At 42.6% G+C, this 27508-nt stretch overlaps 1 protein-coding gene across 1 annotated transcript in view; it reads left to right on the top strand.

Moving 5' to 3' along the window:
- The window catches only part of ylpm1 (YLP motif containing 1), a 103895-nt gene that overhangs the window by 43470 nt on the left and 32917 nt on the right, over positions 1–27508 (top strand). Inside the window, exons 7-13 of the mRNA XM_078234335.1 lie at positions 8736–8850; positions 9538–9763; positions 16619–16708; positions 17669–17840; positions 18314–18462; positions 21083–21231; positions 27098–27160. Of these exons, the coding sequence (XP_078090461.1) occupies positions 8736–8850; positions 9538–9763; positions 16619–16708; positions 17669–17840; positions 18314–18462; positions 21083–21231; positions 27098–27160 (964 nt within the window). The remainder of the gene's footprint in view (positions 1–8735; positions 8851–9537; positions 9764–16618; positions 16709–17668; positions 17841–18313; positions 18463–21082; positions 21232–27097; positions 27161–27508) is intronic.

The raw sequence follows: 27508 nt of genomic DNA, 5'->3' as shown, positions 1-27508 counted from the left end.
CAGCGTTTTCGGTTTTTGTTTCTAATCTAAATCATGGTTCTGCTCTATATCCTGGTTGTAAAGTTTAATATAATATGCACCTGCCACCAAAGGTTAAAAATATTTTGGTTTCCAATCATCCTCATCACCACCAAATCTCTCCTAATCCTTTAGCCACCAGTAATCTGCATGATCAGAATAACATTTTGGTGTGTTATCCTAAACCACCAGGTTTAATCCCCATTCTGTCGATTCTAATCTGCCTTCATGCTCCTGAGTTAGTGAGGGAAGTATCTGTCAGTCGTCGTCCTCCTGATTGTTGTTCGGCAGCCCCTCTTAGCAAATGTGCTAATATGAAGATCTATTGGGGATAGAGTCCATGTTGGCTGTTGTAATTATTTAGCCTGCTGATGGTTTCTGTCTAGACTTGGACACGAAGCGAGTAACAAATCCAGTTGTCAGAGTTGATATCTATGCTCCACATTCCAACAAAAATTAGCACCTTCAGGAGAGGACAAAAACATTAAGGGTGACAGAGGAATTTGGAGGAGAAATTTACTTTATCAGATGTCCACAGGATACTTTCTGGCTGATAACTTCACAATGGCTTGACACATATTGATCACATTCTGACTAACCAATTCTGAGCTATATTCCATTATTCATGTGACTCCCTAACCATTACATGCGGAACAATATCAAATGCTGTTTGGAAGTTGAGAATTATTTAGTTGCGTACCACCTCTTTTAATTTAGTTATCCCCTCAAATACTTTGTCTTTGAAGTTTTGGCCCCAAATCCAGTTGGTACAAAGAAAATCGCTGTGATACTTTTATCCTTTAACATAAGTTCTCAACGTTTCCTGAGTTGTGATTGTGTTCTGTTTATTTATAGGTGGACTTGCTTTACAAATGATATGCTAACTTGTATTTACCTAGAACGTTTTATACATGGCGACCATAGCATAGTGTTTATGTTACTGGACAACTAATCGGGAAGTTTGAACTAAAGATGCAGTGACCTTGTAATATCACTGGACTAGTAATCCAGGGGCCCAGGTTGATGTTCTGGGGACATGGGTTCACGTCCTACCATGGCAGCAAATGGAATTTACATTTAATTAATAAATCTAGAATATAAAGCTAGTCTCATTTATGGTGACCATGAAATGATCATTGATATTAAAAAGCAATCTGGTTCACTGATGTCTTTTAGGAAGGAAATTTGCCATCCTCACCTGGCCTAATCTATATGTAACTCCTGACCCACAGCAATGTGGTTGACTCTTAACTGCCCTCAATTCAAGGGCAGTCGAACAAATGCTGGTCTCGTCAGTGATGTTCACATCGCAAGAGGATCTATGTGCCAGAGTGAGGATGTCTGACTGCGGTTGTGTAGAGGCTTGGTGAGATTGCATCAGGAGCATTGTGTTCAGTTTTGGTTTCCTTATCTAAGGAAGGATGTATTTACTGTAGAGGGAATGCAATGGAGATTCAGTAAAATAATTTAGGGTTTAGAACCAGGGGACAAAAGTCTTGGAATGAGATGAGGGTCATTTAAGATTGAGTTGAGAGGGAATGTCTTCAGTCAGAGGGTGGAAACTCAGTTATTGAGCATGACAGGAACCAATAGATTCATAGAAATCATAGAAACCCTACAGTGCAGAAGGAGGCCATTCGGCCCATCGAGTCTGCACCGACCACAATCCCACCCAGGCCCTACCCCCACATATTTACCCGCTAATCCCTCTAACCTACACATCTCAGGATTCTAAGGGGCAATTTTTAACCTGGCCAATCAACCTAACCCGCACATCTTTGGACTGTGGGAGGAAACCGGAGCACCCGGAGGAAACCCACGCAGACACGAGGAGAATGTGCAAACTCCACTGTCACAGACAGTGACCCAAGCCGGGAATCGAACCCAGGTCCCTGGAGCTGTGAAGCAGCAGTGCTAACCATTGTGCTACCGTGCCGCCCTTTAGGACCCTATTCCTGGATATTAATGATTTAAAGGAATCTGGGGATAGTGGGGGAAAAATGCTACAAGAGATAAATGATCAGCCATGGTCTGTTTGAATGGCGGAGCAGGTTCAATGGGCCGAATGGCCTTCACCTGCTCAAATTTCTTATGTTTCTATGAACGAATACAAAAAACACAGGAGCCGGAGAATTTTAACTCTAATTAAATAAATTTCTAATAAGCAAAAAGCTGGTATTAGTCATGTGACCATAAAATTATCAGATTGTCGTAAAACCTGTTCACGAATGTCCTTTCGGAAAAGAAATGTCACCTGTTTTGACTTGTATGAGACACCAGATCCACACCAATCCAGATCCACAGCCTTTGAACTGCCCTCTGTAATGGTCTCTCAATTATACTGAACCATTACAAAGAAACTCTTGAGAATAAAACTGGATTCATCACATGGCATTGACCTAAGTAAGCACTGGGAAAAAGTCAACCCAGCCCAATTGATCCTAAAAAGTTCTTGCTAATGTTGACTGGTGTCATTGTTGGAGATGAGCTATCAGCAATCTAACAAAGTTATGATTCTGAGAGTTTGACTTTGACGTTCAGACTCCTCCATCATCATCCCTGGGTAGGCCCTGTCCCCCTATTAGGCATAATGGTATCCACTCGGGAACAAGTGACATTGGGAGTTCTCAGCATTGACTCTGTATTGCATAAAGTTTAATAGTATTTAGCAAAGGGCGGCACGGTGTCACAGTGGTTAGCACTGCTGCCTCAGAGCGCCGGCCTTGGGTGACTGTATGGAGTTTGCACATTCTCCCTGTATCTGCTTGGTTTTCCTCCGGGCGCTCTGGTTTCCTCCCACAGTCCAAAGATGTGCAAGTTAGGTTGATTAGCCATGCTAAATTGCCCCTTAGTGTCAGGGAGATTGACAGGAAAAATACGTGGTATTACGGGGATAGGGCCTGGTGAGATTTATCAGTGCAGGCTCAATGGGTCCAATGGCCTCTTTCTGCACTGTGGGAATTCTATGATTCTTAGCATCTGATCAAACATGGTTGAGATGATCCATCGTTGATTGTCATCTTCTGCTGTCCCCATTAGGCAATGGGTCAGTACAGATCCATATTGAACACCATTTAGAAGAAACACTGAGGGTAGCAAGAGCACAGGATGCACACTGGATGGAAAGCCTTAAGAATGGTTCACTATCACTACTACTGGCTAAGCTGGCCCAGCCCTGAAAGGCATATCTGCCAGACTGGATTAGTAAAAAGTCTCCCAACACCAGGTTAAAGTCCAACAGGTTTATTTGGTAGCAAAAGCCACCAGCTTTCGGAGTGCTTGCTGCTCCTTCATCAGGTGAGTGGGAGTTCTGTTCACAAACAGGGCATATAAAGACACAAACTCAATTTACAAAATAATTTGGTTGGTATGCGAGTCTTTACAGGTAATCAAATCTCAAAGGTACAGACAATGTAAGTGGAGAGAGCGCTAAGCACAGGTTAAAGAGATGTGTATTGGCTCCAGACAGGACAGTTAGTGAGATTTTGCAAGCCCAGGCAAGTCATGGGGGTTACAGATAGTGTGACATGAACCCAAGATCCCGGTTGAGGCCGTCCTCATGTGTGCGGAACTTGGCTATCAGTCTCTGCTCAGCGACTCTGCACTGTCGTGTGTCGTGAAGGCCGCCTTGGAGACCGCTTACCCGAAGATCAGAGGCCGAATGTCCATGACCGCTGAAGTGTTCCCCAACAGGAAGAGAGCACTCTTGCCTGGTGATTGTCGAGCGATGTTCATTCATCCGCTGCTGTAGCGTCTGCATGGTTTCCCCAATGTACCATGCCTCAGGACATCCTTTCCTGCAGCGTATCAGGTAGACAAGGTTGGTCAAGTTGCAAGAGTATGTACCGTGTACCTGGTGGATGGTGTTCTCGTGTGAGATGATGGCATCCGTTTCGATGATCCGGCACATCTTGCAGAGGTTGCTGTGGCAGGGTTGTGTGGTGTCGTGGTCACTGTTCTCCTGAAGGCTGGGTAGTTTGCTGCGGACAATGGTCTGTTTGAGGTTGTGCGGTTGTTTGAAGGCAAGAAGTGGGGGTGTGGGGATGGCCTTGGCGAGATGTTCGTCTTCATCAATGACATGTTGAAGGCTCCGGAAAAGATGTCGTAGGAAGTACTGGACGACGACGGGTACTCTGTCCGCCGTCTCCCGTGTTTGTCTTCTGAGGAGGTCAGTGCGGTTTTTTGCTGTGACGCGTCGGAACTGTCGATCGATGAGTCGAGCGCCATATCCTGTTCATATGAGGGCACCTTTCAGCGTCTGGAGGTGTCTGTTGCGATCCTCCTCATCTGAGCAGATCCTGTGTATATGGAGGGCTTGTCCGTAAGGGATGGCGGCTTTAACGTGTTTACGGTGGAAGCTGGAGAAGTGGATGCTCCACTACTCAGCCTTCAGGAGAACAGTGACCACGACATCACGCAACCCTGTCACAGCAACCTCTGCAAGATGTGCCGGATCATTGACACGGATGCCATCATCTCATGTGAGAACACCATCCACCAGGTACACGGTACATACTCTTGCAACTCGGCCAACGTTGTCTACCTGATACGCTGCAGGAAAGGATGTCCCGAGGCATGATACATTGGGGAGACCATGCAGATGCTACAACAGCGGATGAATGAACATCGCTCGACAATCACCAGGCAAGAGTGCTCTCTTCCTGTTGGGGAGCACTTCAGCGGTCACGGGCATTCGGCCTCTGATCTTCGGGTAAGCGTTCTCCAAAGCGGCCTTCACAACACACACCGCAGAGTCGCTGAGCAGAGACTGATAGCCAAGTTCCGCACACATGAGGACGGCCCCAACCGGGATCTTGGGTTCATGTCGCACTATCTGTAACCCCCACGACTTCCCTCAGCTTGCAAAATCTCACTAACTGTCCTGTCTGGAGCCAATACACATCTCTTTAACCTGTGCTTAACGCTCTCCACTCACATCATCTGTACCTTTGAGACTTGATTACCTGTAAAGACTTGCATTCCAACCACATTATTTTGTAAATTGAGTTTGTGTCTTTATATGCCCTGTTTGTGAACAGAACTCCCACTCACCAGATGAAGGAGCAGCAAGCGCTCCGAAAGCTAGTGGCTTTTGCTACCAAATAAACCTGTTGGACTTTAACCTGGTGTTGTGAGACTTCTTACTGTGTTTACCCCAGTCCAACGCCGGCATCTCCATATCAAGACTGGATTAGTGGCAGGGATTGATAGCATGATTTAAGGGGGGAAGAACTCATTTGACCTCACCCTCACTAATCTACCTGGTAGAGATCCATTTACCCCTGAAAATATTAGTAGGAGCGACCACCTTGCAATCCTTATGGAGACAAAGTACCATCTTCAGACTGAGGTTGCCTTCCACTGTGTTGTGTGGCATGACTGATGTGCTAAATGGGATGTAGAATGGATCTAGCTGCTCAACAGGGTATCCATGTGGTGCTGTGGGCTATCAATAGCAACAGAATTGTATTCCACCCCAACACATTCTCTGGCATACTCCTCATTCTGTTATTGCTATTAACCCAACGACCATCCCTGGTTCAGTGAAGAGAGTTGGAGAGTGTGTCAGAAACACCAACAAGCATACCAAAAAATGAAGTGCCAAGCTGCTGGAAGCTACTAAACAGAAATGCATATGTACAAAAACATAGAGGCTAAGCTTTTACATTACCAGATCAAAGCAGTGGACAATTAAATTATTGCGAAGGCTCCACAAACATTCCCATCCTCACTGTTGGCAGAGCCCAGTACGTCAGTGTGAAATTCAACACTATATGCTGTATACACCCATCTACAATCAGAAAATTTGATCCGGTTTTGTCCCCTCCAACGGTGACCAGCAACACAGATGCTGGTCTTCAAACCAATTCATTACACCCCATATGGTATCAAGAAATGATTGAGTGCATGTGTACAACAAAGGCTTGTGCTCCAGGACTAGTATGTCACTCTCCCCCTGCCTCCCCAAGTCAAACTGTTCCAACACAGCTACAACACCGGCATCTATCTGACAAAATGAAATGTTATCTGTGTATGTCTTTGCCACAATGGGTCAAATTCAGTATTTCAAATGTTATAAGAATGATGGATGGTGTCATTGGAAATGCAATCAAGCTACACTACTCACCAATAACATGCTCAGTGATGTTCAGTTTAGATTCTACCAGGACTACTCCGCTACAGACCCCAGGTTCAAACATGGACGGAATCACTGAATTTTAAAGATGACATTAAGCTAGCGTTTGACAGAGTGTGGCGTTAAAGAACTTTAGTAAAGTTCAAGTCAGTAGAATCAGAGGGGAGGACTGTCCACTAGTTGGAATCGTACTGAGCACAATGGAAGATGTTTGTGGTTGTTAGAGGCCAATCACTTTTGTTGTAGGGCATGATTGCAGGAATTCCTCAGGTAGTCTCCTGGGCGCAACCATCTCCAACTACTTCAATGACCTTCCATCTATCATAAAGTCACGCTTGAGGATGTCTGATGGTTGCACAATGTTCAATTTCATTCTCAACTCCTCAGATAATAAAGCAATCCATGTCCAAGTGCGGCAAATCCTGGATGATATCCAGTCTTGGGCCGACAGATGACAAGTAATATGTGACTATCTCTCACAACTGGATATCTAACTCTGTCCCCATGTCATTCTATAGCATTATTATTCCTGAGTTGTCTAATATCAAATCAAGGGGATGCACCATTGACGGGATCAGCCACACTCACACATAGACCATGGCTTTTGAGCAGGTCACAGGCTGAATATTCTGAGGCAAGAACTCGCCTCCTGTTTTCCCAAAGCCTATTTGCCATTGATGGGCACATTAGGAATCTGATGCATTGCTCCCCATATTTCCTGGATGCGTACAGCTCGAACAACACTCGAGAAACTTGACACCATCCAGGACAAAGGAGCTTGATTGGTTCCCTACCCAACATCTTAAACACTCCCCACCATCAATTCAGTGTGTACTGTCTATAGGATGCAATGGTGCAACTAATTGAGGCTTCTCTGAGTGTATCTTGCAACTCGTGCCGTCCACTGCCTAGAAAGACAGCATGGGTATATACTCCTCCAATTGCACGCACCTCTGATTTGAAAATATATTCCCATTCCTTCACTATCATTGAGTCAAAATCTAAACTCCCTACCAACAGCTCTCCAGATGTATCTACACCATATGGACTGTATTGGTTCAAGAAGGTAGTTGGGTAATAATTGCTGGCCTTGCCTGTGATGCTCACATCCCAGGGACAAATAAAATAATATAAATCTGGTTTCGAGGAACTTTACAGTGAAATCATAGGAGAAACTGAACTGTTGGAAGGCTTTTTCATTCATTTACGGGATACAGGCGGCCAGCATTTATAGAATTCATAGAATTCCTGCAGTGCAGAAGGAGGCCATTTGGCCCATCAAGTCTGCACCGACTCTCTGAAAGAGCATCGTACCCAGGCCCACCCATCCCTGTAACCTCGGACATTTACCATGGCTGATCCACCTGACTTGCACATCTTTGGACACTAATGGGCAATTTAGCATGGCCAGCCTACCTAACCTGCACTTCTTTGGACTTATTGCTCCATTTCAGAGGACATGTGAGAGTCAGCCACATTGCTTTGGGTGTGGAGTTCACATGGGACAGCAGATTTCCTCCCTTACAGGACATTGGTGAACCAGATTTTTTTTAACCATCAATAATGGTTTCATGGTCATTATTAGACTTTTAACTCCAGATCATTATTGAATTCAAATTTCACCATTTGCCATGGTGGGATTTGAACCTGGGTCCCCAGATCTTGCCTTGGGTCTTTGGATTATTAGCACAGTGACAATGCCACTGCCGCCCCTTAAGAGAGTCTTTAAAGGAAGGGACAGAATTGGTTACACAGATTAAGAAAGGGAGAGGAGAAAATGTTGTTTGATTGAAGGCTCCACCTATCCCTATATTGTCACCATTTAACATTGCTGAGATTGACAATACAAAGCCAGAATCCTTAAGGCTAAAGCCTGGAGAAGGCTGCAATGCAGAACAAGAGCCCGTGGAGAGATTTGGAAACTGGGAAGGAGACTTCAGATTAAATATGTTGGGAAACAGCAAGTCTGTATAGGTCCTTCAGGGTGAAAGGTAGGCAGGGACTTGGAGTTCCAGTCACATTACAAGCAAGTTTTGGACATTTTGATCTGTTTTCATAAACTGCATGGCAATAGTTGGGTACCTTAATAGAGAGCACACTGAAGTAAACCTATGTTGAATCTGTGGCATAGTGGACTGGTGTATTTGTGATTTAATGTAAGAACTTATTGAAAAATGAATAGTGAAAGCATTAGATCTTTTGCATATTATGTTAAATACCTCTGATCTTTTTTGAAGAATTAATTGGAAACTTTGGGCTTTCCTTCAACAGTGGCTTACTTTCAATGTTCATGATACAAGTTAATTCCAGATCAGTTGTACTAGTTAAGGGAAGAGTTCTAAGGAAATGTGTTCAGAATTCAAAAGATGTGCTAAATCTGTGCAGTTCTTAATGTGTATGAAGCTGTATAGGCATTTTTACCCAGGAAAAGCAGCATAAGCATCTCCGGTCACAAGGATCAAGCATCGAGTCTGCTGTACTGCATTGTGAACATATGGCTTTCTGATTTTGTTGCTAACAAAATATCTCCTTCACCAGAGTTATACTCATTACTTTAACTTTTCTTCTTGTGGTATTACAGTGAATTGCAGGAGATTGAGAGAGTACCTCTTTTACCCAGCAAAACAGACTCAGCAGGAATTCCTCCTGTAATTCAGGATTATCAGAAAGCTAAAGCTGGTCAAGACTTTTACAAGGTAAGGAAATAGTTAGCCAGCAGTCCAGTACAAGACTGGATAACACCAGATTTGAACATGAAAATCCAAATATTTGCTCATAGAAATATTTCTTCACCGTATCGGGAAATTAAGTTACATGTCATTTTGTCATCTTCAATAACAACACGAGATATTGTTCATATGCAGTCATAGCAGACTATCTTTGAAATGTAAATTACATTCCATAACCTGTTGTGGTGTTTTTACCTTCTCTGGTTTGAAGAAGAAAGACTTGGTGATCTTTTGTCATTCATTCATCTGAAGGATCACTGGTCAGTCGGTTTGATTCAATCAAGTGTGCCTGGACGTAGTAAGATTGGCAGGATCCCTTCCATGAAGGACGTTAATGAGCCAGTTGGCTTTTCATCATGGCTTTATTGGCAACTGTTTTCTGATGCCATACTGCAAATCACCAAAATTTGCAGAGAGTTTTGCAGTGGAGTTTGAGCACATGACTTTGGAGTAGCAAATTTATTATCAGTCCTGAATGATAAACCCTCTATTTTTCCTACTTTGTTTTACAGTGAGATAGTTTATGTAGTTAATTTTAATCAAGGTACTATAAACTAAGTGCTTTCTATTACAGGTGGCTTTTGATATTTTGAATAATGAGGCAATTGTGCTCTAGCCAACTATTTAATCTCATCATTTTAATTGCTGTTATAGGATATGGCAAACACTGAAAACTCCATACTTGGTCCTGTGCCATCTGAAACTCCCATCCAGTCAGAGCGTTGGGACACAGATACATTCCATGGTTTATGGGATTCTGGGACTGAACCCAAAAATCCTGATTCCAATTATGGTTACAGTGAGCCTTCACCTGTCTCTACCACTCCACTTAACAAGCCACCACCTATTCAGAAAACCGTAGATTATGGGCATGGACGTGGTGAGTATGAAATCAACATCATCACCATTTATGTTGTGCCAGTAATGTGTTTCACAGGAACATTCCAAACAAAATTAGACACCCAGCTGCAAGTGCTGTGAGGATAGATGACCAAAAGCTTATTCAAAAAGTTAACCTTTAAGGAATGCTTTTAAGGAAGCTGAAAGAGTCTGAGAGGTTTAGGGTAGTAATTCTGAAGTTCGTTAGCAGCTAAAAGCTGGCTGCCAATGGAACCATAAAATAAGGATGCATCAAAATATTGACGGTTGTAGGACTGAACCAGGTTGGAGTTTGGGATGGGTGAGACCATGGAGAAATTTGAAGACATGGATGAAAATTTTGAAATACAGATGTTGACAGATTCGGACTCAATGTAGGTCAGCCAGTGCAAGTTTTTTTTAAAGTGTACATCCACCAGGTACACGGTACATACACTTGCAACTCGGCCAACGTTGTCTATCTGATACGCTGCAGGAAAGGATATCCCAAGGCATGGTACATTGGGGAGACCATGCAGACACTACGCCAACGGATGAATGAACACCGCTCGACAATCACGAGGCAAGAGTGTTCTCTTCCTGTTGGGGAACACTTCAGCGGTCACGGGCATTCAGCCTCTGATCTTCGGGTAAGCGTTCTCCAAGGCGGCCTTCACGACACACGACAACGCAGTCACTGAGCAGAGACTGATAGCCAAGTTCCACACACATGAGGACGGCTTCAACCGGGATCTTGGGTTCATGTTACACTATTTGTAACCCCCACGACTTGCCTGGGGTTGCAAAATCTCACTAACTCCTGGCTGGAGACAATACACATCGCTTTAACCTGTGCTTAACCCTCTCTCCACTCACATTGTCTGTACCTTTAAGACTTGATTACCTGTAAAGACTCGCACTCCAACCATTATTTTGTAAATTGAGTTTGTGTCTTTATATGCCTTGTTTGAGAACAGAACTCCTACTCACCTGATGAAGGGGCAGTGCTCCGAAAGCTAGTGGCTTGTGCGACCAAATAAACCTGTTGGACTTTAACCTGGTGTTGTGAGACTTCTTACTGCATTAAATCTGATAGCCCTTGTCCTAAAACTATGATCTCTTAGCAGTTTAATCCGTGATAGTCAGCACGGATTCGTGAAGGGTAAGTCTTGCCCCTCAAATTTGATTGAATTCTTTGAGGAGGTAACTAAGTGTGTAGATGAAGGTAGAGGAGTTGATATCGTATACATGGATTTTAGTAAGGCGTTTGATAAGGTTCCTCATGGTAGGCTCATGAAGAAAGTAAGGAGGTGTGGGATGGAGGGAAATTTGGCTGATTGGATAAGTAACTGGCTATCTCATAAAAGACAGGGTGGTGGTGGATGGAAAATTTTCAGACTGGAGACCAGTTACCAGTGGTGTACCACAGGGATCAGTGCTGGGTCCTCTGCTATTTGTGATTTTTATCAATGGCTTGGAGGAGGGGGCTGAAGGGTGGGTCAGTAAATTTGCTGATGATACCAAGATTGGTGGAGTAGTGGATGAGGTGGAGGGCTGTTGTAGTCTGCAAAGAGACATTGAAAGGATGTAGAGCTGGGCCGAAAAATGGCAGATGGAGTTTAACACTGATAAGTGCAAGGTGATTCATTTTGGTAGGACAAATTTGAATGCGGATTACAGGGTCAACGGCAGGGTTCTGAGGAATGTCGAGGAACAGCGAGATCTTGGGGTTCATATCCACAGATCTCTGAAGGTTGCCACTCAAGTGGATAGAGCCGTGAAGAAGGCCTATAGTGTGTTAGCGTTTATTAACAGGGGGTTTGAGTTTAAGAGCCGTGGGGTTATGCTGCAACTGTTCAGGACCTTGGTGAGTCCACATTTGGAATATTGTGTGCAGTTCTGGTCACCTCACTATAAGAAGGATGTGGAAGCATTGGAGAGAGTGCAGAGGAGATTTACCAGGATGCTGCCTGGTTTGGAGGGTAGATCTTATGAGGAAAGGTTGAGGGAGCTAGGGCTTTTCTCTTTAGAGTGGAGGAGGATGAGAGGCGACTTAATAGAGGTTTATAAGATGATGAGGGGGATAGATAGAGTGGACGTTCAGAGACTATTTCCTCGGGTGGATGTAGCTGTTACGAGGGGGCATAACTATAAGTTTCATGGTGGGAGATATGGGAGGGATGTCCGAGGTAGGTTCTTTACGCAGAGAGTGGTTGGGGTGTGGAATGGACTGCCTGCTGTGATAGTGGAGTCGGGCACTTTAGGAACTTTCAAGCGGTTATTGGATAGGCACATGGAGGATGATAGGGAGTGGGATAGCTTGATCTTGGTTTCGGACAAAGCTCGGCACAACGCCGAGGGCTGAAGGGCCTGTACTGTGCTGTACTGTTCTATATTTTGTTCTCTTGTTCTAGATTGCCCCACAAAAAGTTTAAAGTTTATTTATTAGTCACAAGTAGGCTTCCATTAACACTGCAATGAAGTTACTGTGAAATTCCCCTAGTTGCCACAGCCCGGCGCCTGACCTAACCAACACGTCTTTCAGAATGTGGGAGGAAATCGGAGCACCCGGAGGAAACCCACACAGACAGTGACCCAAGCCGGGAATTGAACCCGGGTCCCTGGCGCTGTGAGGCAGTGGTGCTAACCACTATGCTGCCGTGCCACCCTACAAGAGGAAGCATCCACTCTACACCTACTTTGTCGATACCTTTTATAATCCTATATACCTCAATTGGGTCTTCTCTCATCCTTCTAAACTCTAGGGTATAAAGGCCTAAACTGCTGAACGTCTCTTCATAAGAGAAACACCTCACCTCTGGTTGCTTGAAGTTACTTGGGTTGAGTTTCTGATCATTGCACCATCTGGTTTCTGTCTCCAACAGCATTTCTGAGATTGGAAGCTGCCATGTTCTAGTTGCATGAATTAGCTTATATGATACCACTTTGTGCACACCACACTTGAGCTGTACATATCGAATTAATAGATTATGATTTTAGCTTTGTTGCTTTTGGGTAAGTACCAAACAAATATTCTGGCCTTCATAGAATCATAGAATCATAGAAACCCTACAGTGCAGAAGGAGGCCATTCGGCCCATCGAGTCTGCACCGACCACAATCCCACCCAGGCCCTACCCCCACATATTTTACCCACTAATCCCTCTAATCTACACATCTCAGGACTCTAAGGGGCAATTTTTAACCTGGCCAATCAACCTAACCCGCACATCTTTGGACTGTGGGAGGAAACCGGAGCACCCGGAGGAAACCCACGCAGACACGAGGAGAATGTGCAAACTCCACACAGACAGTGACCCGAGCCGGGAATCGAACCTGGGACCCTGGAGCTGTGAAGCAGCAGTGCTAACCACTGTGCTACCGTGCCGCCCAACCACTGTGCTACCGTGCCGCCTTCATAATGGTGCTTTTATTTCAAGAAGCCTTGTTTACTCTGTGTAATTTTATAAATCTGGCTTGATTATTCAGTTGCCTGCACATCCTTTATGCACAGTAACAACAAATACTTGCGATGAATTTGAATAGGTCTAGAAAACGAAACGGGATGTCATAGGGATTTGTTTTGGAGAGTAGTTAGACAGAGATTTCAATCTTGATTTTGCAACTTTGTAACTGAAACTCAATATAGATGCAACAAAGAATCCACAATATGAATGTAAAAAGAACCAATGTAGACAAATACAGATTTTTTAAAAAATCATTCTGTGAAACATAAACAGCTAGAAGGAGTAGATCTGTTCTTATGGACGATTTCCTATTGTGACAGCTCTTTACTGTGTTTCACATTGGTCCAGATGATTTATTTGGTCTGTTCTGTGAGTTTATTTATTTTTCATGTTCTCTTTCCTTGATGCCTCTGTCAATGCATAATTTGAAGCTGCCATCTGAAAATTAATGTGGTGAGATATTCAAAACTTGTAGTGTTTGGGAACCAAAATACAAAATTAATGTAAAGAGAAGTACAGAGAAAATGTTTAGGAAGTAACAAGTTAATTGTGTTCAATAACTGCATATGTAAATTTCTTAAACAACAATGACAGCAGTCCTGACCTGTTCTTCCTTCTTCCCTGTTGTTGACGTAGTGAGGTGCAACATTTATGCTTCTTGAGCATTATAGAAAGAGTATTCCATTAATTGTTCTTTTGCTTTCAGCCATAATGGCACATTTATTCAGCAGGTAGTAAGTTAACTTTTAATCATAAATAGGTTTAATGTGAAATTGAGATCAAGAATGTAAGAAACGTATGTTGTGGAATTAAAATACAGTGAAATATATTGTCACATTTGGAATGTTGTTCTAGTTGCATGAATTAGGAATACCTGGCAAACCAGGTAGCTCTTTTTTGTGAAATATTGTTGCCTTTTTGTGAGTTCGAAATAATTCTTAGACTGACTCAGGGTAGGAAGGACAGAAACATGAAGGGATTTTACACCGAATACAGCAGATCAGTCAGACACTGAACTTTGCACCTAGGTCAATAGAATATAAAAAGTAAAAAGGAGATGTTTCACAAAAGAGTTGGATAAAATTAGCACTTTGAATTGTTTAACATCGTCCCACACAATACTTAACCCATTACTGCCTTTGCTTGCTTCTTCAATGTTCTAGCAACTAATTGAAGTTATTGTTTGCCTTCTACATACATGTTGGCCTTTATTTTAAAGGGAATGAAGTATGAAAATAGGGAAGTCTTGCTAAAACTATACCACGCACTAGTTGGACTGCACCTGGAATACTGTGAATAGTTTTGGTCCCTTTATCTGGCACTGGGAGCAGTCCAGAGAAGATTCATTCAGTTGATCTTGAATATGAAGGATCTTAAGAGGAGAGGTTAAATAGGTTGGGCTCATTGGAGTTTAGAAGAATTATAGGCAACCTCATAGGGCAAAATTATCTGATCTCATCCATGGCCATCCTGCGGCAAATGAGAACAAAGCATTTGACATTTCAGCCAAAACTCCATTGACTTTCAGTGGCACTGGAGAACATGGATGGATATTTTTGACAAAAGGATTCACTTGGCTTGGCAGGGTAGCTGCTGAGAGGTTGCTTCCCTTGTGAAAGAGTTGAGGACCAGAGGGCATAATTTCAGTAAATGGTTACCCATTTAAGACTGAGAAGAGGAGAAATTTCTTCTCTGAGAACATGTGGAATTCTTCACAGAGAGCTGTAGAGATTGGTTCATTAAGTATGTTCAAAGCTGAGATAGATAGATTTGTAATCAGTAAGAGAATTAAGGATTATGGAGATCAGGCAGGAAAGTGGAGTTGAGGAGTATCAGGTCAGGTCAGTCATGATCTCATTGAATGGTGGAGCAAACTCGGTGCGCCGAAAGGGCCACTTCTGCTCCAGTGTCTTATGGTCTTATTTTTTTCAACCCACAGCACACCTTTTCTACTCTCTGAAGTTACTGTTTCGGCTCAACTTCCTTTTTCATGTTAAACATCATGGCTCAAGTCTTCTGGTCTCCAGATTGTCAGGGACCACATGTATACCCCAAGTACTCTACTGAACCCCTCAAAAGTCCCAATGCACGGACTCCATGGGAATTAACCAGAAAGTTTGAAGTTCGAATGGGCAATTCTCCGAGGCCTTCTGAAAATGTCTCCAACTATGAGTTAGAGTCAGAGACATCTGGCAGAACTTGCTTACCTTCCTTAATGGCAACTCAGAAAATATTAGACTGAAAAATCCTAATCTAACTCCTGGAAAGCTTTCCAGCTGATCACACCACCCACCCAACCTGACGATCCCTACTCCCCCTGACACTCCATCTCCCCCTGACCTGACCTCACCACCTACCCAACTCCTACCCTATCCCCTGAGATCTTTACCAGATGTACCTTACTCCCTTATCCACTTAACTCACCTACCCCTGTAAACCTGTACCAAACCCACGCTATCCTCTTGCCTCATCCACCCTATCCCCTTGTATACCTATCTCATGTGTCCTAAAACACTCACTCACTAACCCTCTAAAAAGTTGTTTAAATGACCCAAAGCTTTTTCAGTGTATTAGTGAACACTTAGCCAGAATCTGGCAGCTAGTGCTGTAAAACGGGCGCATGGCTTGGCTGATATCTCTGAGGATTTTTACATTGAGTCCTGCAGGATGTTACACCCAAAGATTGGCTAGAAAAATTGGTGGAAGGTGAATAGGTATTTTATTTTAGCTGATCAAGGTTGGAAATAGGGGTTCCTACCATGATCAGAAAAATTGGGCCCATGTGTAACTCTGAGAAGTCCCCTTCAGTACAGAGGGACCTTGGCTTATCAGGTTGTTTCTTATAGCTGTTCCCCTCTCGGCAGCTCTATTGTTTTCCTTTGCTTTATCTGTATGACTTGGATGTGCAGCATTATAACTAAATGCTGCATTCTAAGTCATGTACCCAGACTGCAGCACTGAGCAATTCCAGTGTCATCCCAAGGATTTTAATTGAAGTGATTCAGTAATGCAGCCTCAACAACAACGAAGAAATTCTTCCAAGTGTAAATATATTGACAAGTTCACCGTAGCATTTTGGGGACACTTGCGTGACAGAGCTCCATGCATCTCTAATTGGCAGCACTGTTTAATGTATCATGCCAATATCTGGTCTATTTGGAATGGGTGAATAATTCAGAGCGGATATTTTCCTTTGAAAGCTAATTTTTGTTTTCCCCAATTGGTGTAATGATCCTGGGCCAAAGCCTGTTTTTTTGGGGTGAGAAAAGTTCAGATATGCTCGTTACTGCAATGAGATCGTGGAGAACTAATGAAATAAAAAGCTGCAAAATTCTCTGTTCAAAATTTGATGGTCTCAATTTCATTTTTAAGGAATATACTTTTTTAAAAAGATTTTTTTTTCTTTTTCAGATGCAGGAGGTGGAAGGATTGAACAGATCCCTTATGGAGAACGGGTTTCACTTGGTCCTGAGCCAATACGAGAGCGGATGTATGATAAAGGTAGTACTAATTACGCAAATCTAGTGCTTTTTATGACCTTTAGCATTGTACAGCCATTGAAGTTAAAGGTAATTTGTCCATTCTATTTTAGTCGCTCTATTTTTCAGAGTTCATTTGAAAAACATTGTTCAGGAAGAACCAGTTGTTTATTGTATGGAAACTTCATTTGGATACATTTAGATGTACATTACATTTTTTCTACTTCATTTAATTAGTAAGCACCTATTACAAAAACAAAATTAACTTTTGGAAAAGAGTACATTTGCTTTTGTTAGAAAGAAGTCAAATTTAATCCATTTTTCTCTAAAAGGAATGATTTTCTACATTTCTGGATTTTCAGTATAGCCCTGTATGTTATCCTTCAGTATTATGACACCTTTGGCTCCTTAGAATTTAGTCCTCCTAGCATAATTCAAACAGCAAGTTAAGATTAAGTGGTCGGTTTTTGTTCCTGATACTCAACTGTTTAGTGATTGGTAATAGACGAGCAAGCAAAACTAGAAATGGTGCTAACTTCAGGCAACCCTTGTAATACAACAGACTGTTTCTTCACTGACAATGACAGTGTGGAACACATGTGTTTTCCAATGTTTGAGTACTTACTGCACACTTGATATCACTGCAGCATATGCCCCGTCAGTTATTTAGTCATTAAATGAAACAAAGTCTTCACAGGATTCCTGCAAGCAATATTTTTCAAAAACAAAACCTTTTTACTAACATGGAGGTGATCCACAGGTAAAATATTTGCTCCTGCAAAAGTTAAATCAACAAGTGTCTTCTACATTAAATGGTCAGAGTCATGATAACGTACTGACACTTGTTAACATAACCTTATTCCAGACAGCAATCAATTAATGGTCAACTGTTTAATGCAAGTAAGCTTAAGTGGCAAGAAATAAAACTAAATTAGTCCAATTGACTTCAAACCTCCCATAAAAATGTTGTTCCCCTATTTAGATTCTCTCGGTCCTCGAGATCGTTATGGAGACAGAGATCCATTCCTGGAAAGAAGAGATCCATTTCTGGACCGCAGAGACTATGATAGAGAGCGTGATCTATACAGGGACAGATCCATGGGTGATTACGAGAGGGAAGGATTTGAGCGTGAACGATTTGGGCGTGAGGACAGGTAATCATTGGAAATGTATTAAAACATCATCATACAAAATGAAGAATTAACATGCTGAGAAAGTGTTTCTGCTTTGTAGCAGTTGAGTTTACAATGACAGCCAAGAGGCAACATCAAACTTCCCTTATTATTCATGCAGCTGTAAACCCGTGAACTAATGGTACAACATCTCACCACATCATTTCTGTAGTGCAATGTTGTATCATTAATATATGTTCATCTTTACTGAATGCAAATAACAAAACCTATGTTATAGATTTGTTTTAAGTGGTACATTCATTGGCATCCACCAAAACAGTCTTTGGACTTGAAGCCTGACAATGAAGCAGCTGCAAATTTCTGTACCAAGGGGAGATGCTTTCCGGTTGCCATATTATGGAGGAACCTAGTTCTCTTCTGTTCTTTGTAAGTAAACAAAATTCTTTCCCCAGTAAATACAAAAGGTCAACTTACTTTGTGTGCTTCATTTGCAGAATGTCCCACGGCCCATCTGGCCGTTCAAGTGGATATCACAACTTTCAGGACAGTAAAGATCATTTCAACCGAGGGGGTTTTGACAGACCACAGTTTGATCGCTTATCTGATCGACCACCATTTGATCATCCATCTAGTGGTTTTGCAGGTATTTGATTTTAAGTAGCTATTTATGTACCTATTGATGATGATTTTGCAAATTTGATTATTGCGGCATTGAAATGACTGCTGACATATTCTAAATCGCATTAGGTGATTTGAGGTGATAGCTATATCTAAACTACACGAAATTGTTGCACGGTACGCACATTGCTAGCAGTCTCTGGGAGTATCAATGGTTTAGATCTCCAGTGCTGGTAGATTGATCTGAATGGCATGATTTAAGTATTGTGGATAGGTTTAGCTATGTTTGGAATACCTGTGTGTTGGAATAGACGAGATTATCTGTACTTGTCCAAATTCCAATTGGCCAACTGCTTATATATGAAAATAACATCGACCAGCTTTAATATAAATTTGCTGAGGGACTGTTTCTGATTTTTAGTCTTGGTTGAGAATTGGCAGTTTTCTAATTTCCCTCATAGTACTCAGTTGACATTAGAAAATAATATATATCCATATTATCGATGACCCTCTGCACTTTATAAACCTAGGTCATTCTTTATTCACAAGAATACCAGAAATAGAAGCAAGGAGTGGACCATTTTGCCTGTTAAGCCTCCTCCGCCATTCAGTACTATCATGGGTGATCTTGGGCTTCAACTCCACTTTCCCACCTGCTCCCCAAATCCCTTGATTCCCTGTCTAAAATCTGTCTAATCCAGCCTCTGGGATAGAGAATTCTAAAGATTCACAATCCTTTAAATGAGCAATTACTCCTCATCACAGTCCTAAATGATCAGTTTGCCATGAGAATGTGCCCCCAAGATTTAGGTTCCTCATTAGTGAAAATAATCTCTCAGTATCTACTTTATTAAGTCTTTTCAATTAGTGTTATTTATTGGAGTTGTGGGAAGGCAGTGGCATAGTGGTATTGTCATTGGGCTAGTAATCCAGAAACCCAGGTTCACCCTCTGGGGACCAGGGTTTGAATTCCACCATGGCAGATAATGAAACTTGAATTCAATAAAAATCTGTAATTAAATGTGGTTGACTCTTAAATGCAACTCATTGCTTTAGGCCCTGAGTTACATGTGAATCCGACCACATAAGGACAGCGGATTTCCTTCCCTAAAGGACATCAGTGAGCCAGATGGGATTTTACGACAAACAACAATGACTTCACGGTCATCAAGATACTTTTGATTCCAGGTTTCTGGATTACTACTAGTCCATTGACAATGCCACTTATGCCACTGCCTCCCCTCCAGTCCAGTAACATTGAAGATGCTTGGTACCATCCAGGACAAAACTGTCCAATTGATTGACACTCCGTCCACCACCTTAAACATTCACTGTCTCTACCACCGATACACAGTGGCAGCAGTGTGTATCCCAGGATGCACTGCAGCACCGTACCAAGATTCTTTCAACAGCATCTTCCAAACTTGTGATCTCTACCAACTAGAAGGACAAGATGCGGAGATGTCGCTGTTGGACTGGGATGGGCACATTAAGAAGTCTCTCACACCAGGTTAAAGTCCAACAGGTTTATTTGGCATCACAAGCTTTTGGAACGCTGCTCCTTCATCAGGTGAGTCAGTACTCAGTGAGTCACCTGATGAAGGAGCAATGTTCCGAAAGCTTGTGATACCAAATAAACCTGTTGGACTTTAATCTGGTGTTGTGAGACTAGAAGGATAAGGGCAGCAGATGCATGTAAGCACCACCACTGCACCATCCCCTCCAGCCGAACAACACACTGACTTGGAGCTATATCACTATTCCTTCACTGTTGCTGGATCAAAATCCTGGAGCTCCCTCCCTAACAGCACTATGGATATACCTACACCACATGGACTGCATCGGTTTAAGAGGGTGGCTCACCACCACCTGAGGTGAAATTGGTTATGGGCAAGAAATGTTGGCCTAGCCAGTGATGCCCATGTCATGTGATTGAACAAAAATTGCTATCCCTGCATGCTGACTTCCTGGGTTCCTTGAACAAGCACAGCCAGACTCTTTGAACATCAATATTTAGAAGCTTCATATCTTTTTTAAAAGATTCTGCTTATCTGTTCTATTTTTATTCACCAAAGTAAATAATTTTACACATTATAATCATCTGCCACCTTGTTGCCCAGGTCATTCTTTGTCCTCCCCACACCTTAACTTTTCACCTAGCTTGGTATCATGGGGAAACATAGATATATTACTCTCTGTCACTTCACCTAAGTCATTAATATAAATTGTAAGTTGCTGAGGCCCCAGCACTGAGTCTTACAACACTCTACAACTCGCATTTATTTTTGTTCTTTGCAGTCAAATCTAGTTCCATTTTGCTTTCTTTACAGCTTTACTTTCAAGTTCCAGTATCCTCTCTCTTAGTTTTCTCTGTTCTCTTATGTCAATCTGCTTTTGTAAAGATGGTAACCAGAATTGTACAAAATCTAGATTCTGTAAATCAGTACATTTTGTTCATTTTGTGCCTATAGCTCAACATTACTGCTTTCTTCATATCATGTCCTGACTTTTGCAGTAAGAATCATTTTTTTTTTGCAGAATTGCATTGTTTATTTTAACTGCATGCACATCTTTGAAGTTTTTTATGTTTATTGGTAAACTGATACCAGTCTTAGTCAAATCTGTTCATTTACCTAAAATTTCAGGTGAACGACGTGGATATTCTGATGAAAGGGTACCCACCTCGGCCCCTCACCCATCACATCCTCCTCCTCCACGTGTTGAAAAAAAGCCAGAGAGTAAAAACGTTGATGATATTCTGAAAATGCCAGGCAGGCAAAGCCGACCTGATAGGGTGAGTTATGTTTGTTTGTTTCTTGTTTGCAACTCTCTGTTGAGCTTTTCCCCTTTGTTAGATTATATTTTGAAACTCGTGAGTCATGCTTGTGTGGTGTCTGTGTCAATCTTAGCTCAGTGAAAACACCCTTGCTAGTGAGACAAAATGTCAGACTTTCACCCCCACTTTAACTCCATAATCTTGGTGAAGCTGATTACTGAGGCAGTGCAGCACTATCAGAGCTGTTGCCTTCTGGGTGTGATGTTAAACCAAAGCTTAATTGGCCTCTACATTAGAAGAGCAGAGAATTTTTCTGATATCATGACTTTGCATTTATTCCTCAACAAACATCTTAAAAAAACAAGTTATTTGGTCAGTTTCAGCTTGATATTTGTGGGGACTTGCTGTGTGACAGTTGATTTGTTTTTACCTAAGTTCAGTTAGATCACAGACCTTATCTCCAGTTATCAGTCTTTGTTCCATATCACTTGATTCTGTTCCTAACAAAAATCTCCCTCTGTTTTGCAATTTCTGATTGTAATATTCTGTCCTGATGATCTGAAATCCCCACCGGAGGAAATAGGTTCTACATCTACTGTAACCAACCCCTCAATTATTGAAAATGCTCAGTTAGATCACCCACAACCTTCAAAAGAACAAAGAAGAACACAGAAAAGTACAGCACAGGAACAGGCCCTTCGGCCCTCCAAGCCCGCACCAATCATGATGTCTGCCTAAACTAAAACCATGCGCACTTACGGAATCCATATCCTTCCATTCCCATCATATTCATATATTTGTCTAGTTGCCCCTTAAATGCTGCTATCGTACCTGCTCCCACCAACTCCCCTGGCAGCTGGTTCCAGATATTCACCTCCCTCTGTGTTTTAAAAAAAACTTGCCTCGCTCATCTCCTCTAAACTTTTCCTTAAACCTATTTCCCCCAGTACTTGACTTTTCCACCCCAGGAAAGAGCATCTGACTATACACTCTGCCCATGCCACTCATAATCTTTTAAGCCTCTTAAGCCACCCCTCAACCTCCGTTGTTCCAGTGAGAACAAACTGAGTTTATACAATCTCTCCTCATAGCTAATACCTCCAGACCAGGCAACATCCTGGTGAACCTCATCTGTACCCTCTCCAAAGCATCCACATTCTTCTGGTAGAGTGGCGACCAGAATTGTACACAATATTCTAAATGAGACCTAACTAAGGTTCTGTACAGCTGCAGCATGACCTGCCAGTTTTTCTATTCAATGCCCTGACCGATGAAGGCAAGCATGTATATGCCTTCTTGACTACCTTATCCACCTGCATTGCCACTTTCAGTGATCAGTGAACACATACGTCCGGATCTCTCTGTCTGTCAATACTCCTAAGGGTTCTACCATTTACTGTATAATTCCTATATGCATTGGACCTTCCAAAAAGCATTGTGTCTCACTTGTTGGTATTAAACTCCATCTGCCATTTCTCCACCCAAGTCTCCAACCAGTCTGTATTTTGCTGCATCTTCTGACAATCCTCTTCACTATCCGCAACTCCACCAATTTTTGTGTCATCGAGGGATATGAGCCACTTTAGGTAACCTGTCTTTCTAATAAACTGTTGAAGCTCTGGGATTCTGGTGAATCTACACTGTATGCTTTCCATGGCCAGTTTATCTTTTCTGAGATTTGGTGCTCAAGTCTGAACACTGCTCCAAATGTAAGGTCCTTAGTCAGACCTCACAACTGAAACATAACTTCCTCTCTGTTGGACTCCCCTTGTAAAGGCCAAATATACCATTGGATTTCGAGTGATTTATGTACATGGACACCTGTGCTCCTCTACAGCTCCTAATCTCTCACAATTCAGAAAATATTCATTTTCTTTCTCAGGTTCAAAGGGATGGTCTCACACTTCCCTTTGTTAACTCCATTTTGCTGATTTTGCCCACTCACATCTCCTGTCTTTTTTTTGTAACTTATTGTTCCCATCCACAAAACTTTGCCTCCTTACTGACATATGAAATTTGAATAAGCATTTTTTCATCCAAACCGTTGGTATATAATGAAAAGTTAAGGTTACAGTACTAATCTAAGAGGAACACTATTTTTCACATCCTACCATCAGAACAAAGCCTTATTCTCTCTCTCATTAGCAATTACTGATATGTGTCAGATTCTTCTCTAACTATCTATAGCCTTTCAAGCTGATCGAACCAACGTGCTCCAACTTCTTTCCTCTGTTATCCATTCAACTCTGTGGCGCAAGCCTTGTTTGGTTCTATTTTTACATTTTCAGTCATGGCCAAAACATATCTAGCAATGGATTCTTTTCCCAAACAGCTTATCACTTTAAGGTTCCCGAAGGATCTATCCTTAACTCCCTGATTAAAAAAACTCCAACAGTAATTAAAAACTAAAGGAATGAGATTGCATCCTTGTTTAGGTGAATTTTCAGTGCCAAAGAGGTTATTTGATCGTAATTAGGATTTAACCACATTGTTCAAAGGATACATACACTGGAATGAAGGAACTCATAGTGACAAATTTAGTCTGTGCCTATGATGGCACTACAAGAACTTCTTGCCATTCAATATGTTTTAATTGGTACCAGACAGGGCCATTTTCATACAGGCTATGGAGGAGTAATTCATTTTGAATGGCTTCTTATGATTTTCATCTTTAGCTATGCATGCGCTGTCACCAGAGGTTGTTATCCAATTTAGAACATAGAACATAGAAAGCCACAGCACAAACAGGCCCTTCGGCCCACAAGTTGCGCCGATCACATCCCCACCTCTAGGCCTATCTATAGCCCTCAATCCCATTAAATCCCATGTACTCATCCAGAAGTCTCTTAAAAGACCCCAACGAGTTTGCCTCCACCACCACCGACGTCAGCCGATTCCACTCACCCACCACCCTCTGAGTGAAAAACTTACCCCTGACATCTCCTCTGTACCTACCCCCCAGCACCTTAAACCTGTGTCCTCTCGTAGCAACCATTTCAGCCCTTGGAAATAGCCTCTGGGAGTCTACCCTATCCAGACCTCTCAACATCTTGTAAACCTCTATCAGGTCACCTCTCATCCTTCGTCTCTCCAGGGAGAAGAGACCAAGCTCCCTCAACCTATCCTCATAAGGCATGCCCCCCAATCCAGGCAACATCCTTGTAAATCTCCTCTGCACCCTTTCAATGGCTTCAACATCTTTCCTGTAATGAGGTGACCAGAACTGCGCGCAGTACTCCAAGTGGGGTCTAACCAGGGTCCTATAAAGCTGCAGCATTATCTCCCGACTCCTAAACTCAATCCCTCGATTAATGAAGGCCAGTACGCCGTACGCCTTCTTGACCGCATCCTCCACTTGCGAGGCCGATTTAAGAGTCCTATGGACCCGGACCCCAAGGTCCTTCTGATCCTCTACACTGCTAAGAATGGTACCCTTCATATTATACTGCTGCTTCATCCCATTGGATCTGCCAAAATGGATCACCACACACTTATCCGGGTTGAAGTCCATCTGCCACTTCTCCGCCCAGTCTTGCATTCTATCTATGTCTCGCTGCAACTTCTGACATCCCTCCAAACTATCCACAACACCACCTACCTTGGTGTCGTCAGCAAACTTACCAACCCATCCCTCCACTTCCTCATCCAGGTCATTTATGAAAATGACAAACAGCAAGGGTCCCAGAACAGATCCCTGGGGCACTCCACTGGTCACTGACCTCCATGCAGAGAAAGACCCCTCCACAGCCACTCTCTGCCTTCTGCAGGCAAGCCAGTTCTGGATCCACAAGGCAACAGCCCCTTGGATCCCATGCCCTCTCACTTTCTCAAGAAGTCTTGCATGGGGACCTTATCGAACGCCTTGCTGAAGTCCATATAGACCACATCCACCGCTCTTCCTTCGTCAATGTGTTTGGTCACATTTTCAAAGAACTCAACCAGGCTTGTAAGGCACGACCTGCCCTTGACAAAGCCGTGCTGACTACTTTTGATCATACTAAACTTCTCTAGATGATCATAAATCCTGTCTCTCAGGATCCTCTCCATCAACTTACCAACCACTGAGGTTAGACTCACCGGTCGGTAATTTCCCGGGCTGTCCCTGTTCCCTTTCTTGAATATAGGGACCACATCTGCAATCCTCCAATCCTCCGGAACCTCTCCCGTCTCCATCGACGATGCAAAGATCATCGCCAAAGGCTCCGCAATCTCCTCCCTCGCCTCCCACAGTAACCTGGGGTACATCCCATCCGGTCCCGGCAACTTACCAACCTTGATGCCATTCAATAGTTCCAACACATCCTCTTTCTTTATGTCCACATGCTCGATCCTTTCTGTCCACCGCAAACCAGCAGTACAACCACCCAGATCCCTTTCCACCGTGAATACCGAGGTAAAGTATTCATTAAGCAGCTCCGCCATTTCTAACGGTTCCGCACAAACTTTTCCCCCTTCACCTTTTAAGGGTCCTGTGCCTTCACATCTCATCCTTTTACTCTTGACATATTTGTAGAAAGCCTTGGGATTCTCCTTAATCTTACCCGCCAAGGCCTTCTCATGACCCCTTCTCGCTCTCCTAATTTCCTTCTTAAGCTCCTTCCTACATCCCGTATACTCCTCTAAATCCTTAACACCTCCTAGCTCTCTGAACCTTCTGTACGCCTCTCTTTTCTTATTCACCAGGTTCATCACAACCTTCGTGCACCACGGTTCCCGTACCCTACCAACACCCCCCTGTCTCATCGGAACGTTGTCATGCAGAGCTCCAGACAAACATTCCTTGAAAATCCTCCACTTTCCTTCGGTACTTTTCCCCAAGAATGCCTCCTTCCAATTTACCCGTCTAATTTCCTCCCTGATGACACTGTATTTCCCTTTACTCCAGAGAAACACTTTCCTAGCCTGCCTGATCCTATCTCTTTCCAATGCTATCGTGAAGGAGATAGAATTATGATCGCTATCCCCAAGATGCTCACCCACTGAGAGATCCTCCACCTGTCCAGGTTCATTAGCCAGCACCAGATCAAGTACAGCCTCTCCTCTAGTAGGCTTATCCACATACTGTGTCAGGAAACTCTCCTGGACACACCTAACAAACTCCTCTCCATCCAAACCCCTAGCCCTAGGGATATTCCAATCTATGTTTGGGAAATTAAAATCTCCCATCACGACAACTCTGTTATTCCTACATCTCTCCAGGATCTGTTTCCCCATCTGCTCCTCAACATCTCTGTTACTATTGGGCGGCCTATAGAAAACACCCAGCAACGTTACCGACCCCTTCCTGTTCCTCACCTCCACCCACAGAGACTCCGTAGTCAATCCCTCCACGGCGTCCACCTTCTCTACAGCCGTGACACTATCCCTGATCAACAGTGCCACTCCCCCCCCTCTCTTGCGTATTTGTGTATATAGTGGTGAGAACTGTTGCCTCCACCATTTGTTTCACATCAGAGTCTGGCCCAATCTTTTAGTTGCAGTTCAGTAAATTTTAATTTGACTCCTATTAAGGATGAATTTGGTTCATTCTAACATTTGGTTGCTTTAAGTGCAGTTACCCGACACTAAGCAAAAGCAGTTTATACAGATGTTCAGTTTCTCTCTATTTCTGTGCATAGTAATAGAATTTGATTCTTTGTGAGTTTTTAAAGGAATTATTTATTACGCATTTCATGGCTAAATCCTATCATATGCTGCAATAGATTAGGACAAGTAGAAAATTTGTCTGACCTGAGTACAATAGTAATATATGCTAAGAACCAGTTTATTTTCGATGCAAATTTGCTTGTATTTGATTAAAACATTTGAAATATGTGGATCTGATTATTTAAATTTTACTTTAACTCATAACATTACTTTCCTTGTTGTCCATAATATCTTACAGATTGTAGTTATTATGCGAGGGCTCCCTGGCAGTGGGAAGACACATGTTGCTAAACTAATTCGTGTGAGTATCATCTTTTGATTGGCCATTTTAAAGATTGCAAATTATTAGGGAAAATTGTACGAAGAGTGGAATAAAAATAGAGTGCTGAAAATACTCAGGTCTGGCAGCACTTGTGGAGAGAGAAACAGTCATTGACATTTCGTCAGAACAAAGGTTGGAATATTGTCCATTATAAAAACATTTGAGAGATTCCCTCATGACTCTGCTACTGAGAAGAATAAATAGCCCTGTGCCGTAAAGACCAAGGAGCGCGAGTCAGTTGACATCAACTGGGAGTGTACAATTTAACTTAGCATTTCTGGTTGGAGATGAAAGGTCCTCAAACGTTATCTGCTACTATTCATTATC

The sequence above is a fragment of the Mustelus asterias genome, chromosome 18, assembly GCF_964213995.1.
Source record: "Mustelus asterias chromosome 18, sMusAst1.hap1.1, whole genome shotgun sequence".
In the NCBI taxonomy this organism is placed as follows: domain Eukaryota; kingdom Metazoa; phylum Chordata; class Chondrichthyes; order Carcharhiniformes; family Triakidae; genus Mustelus; species Mustelus asterias.
Note: the sequence above shows the minus strand (reverse complement) of the source record. Positions and strands in the feature narration are given on the sequence as shown.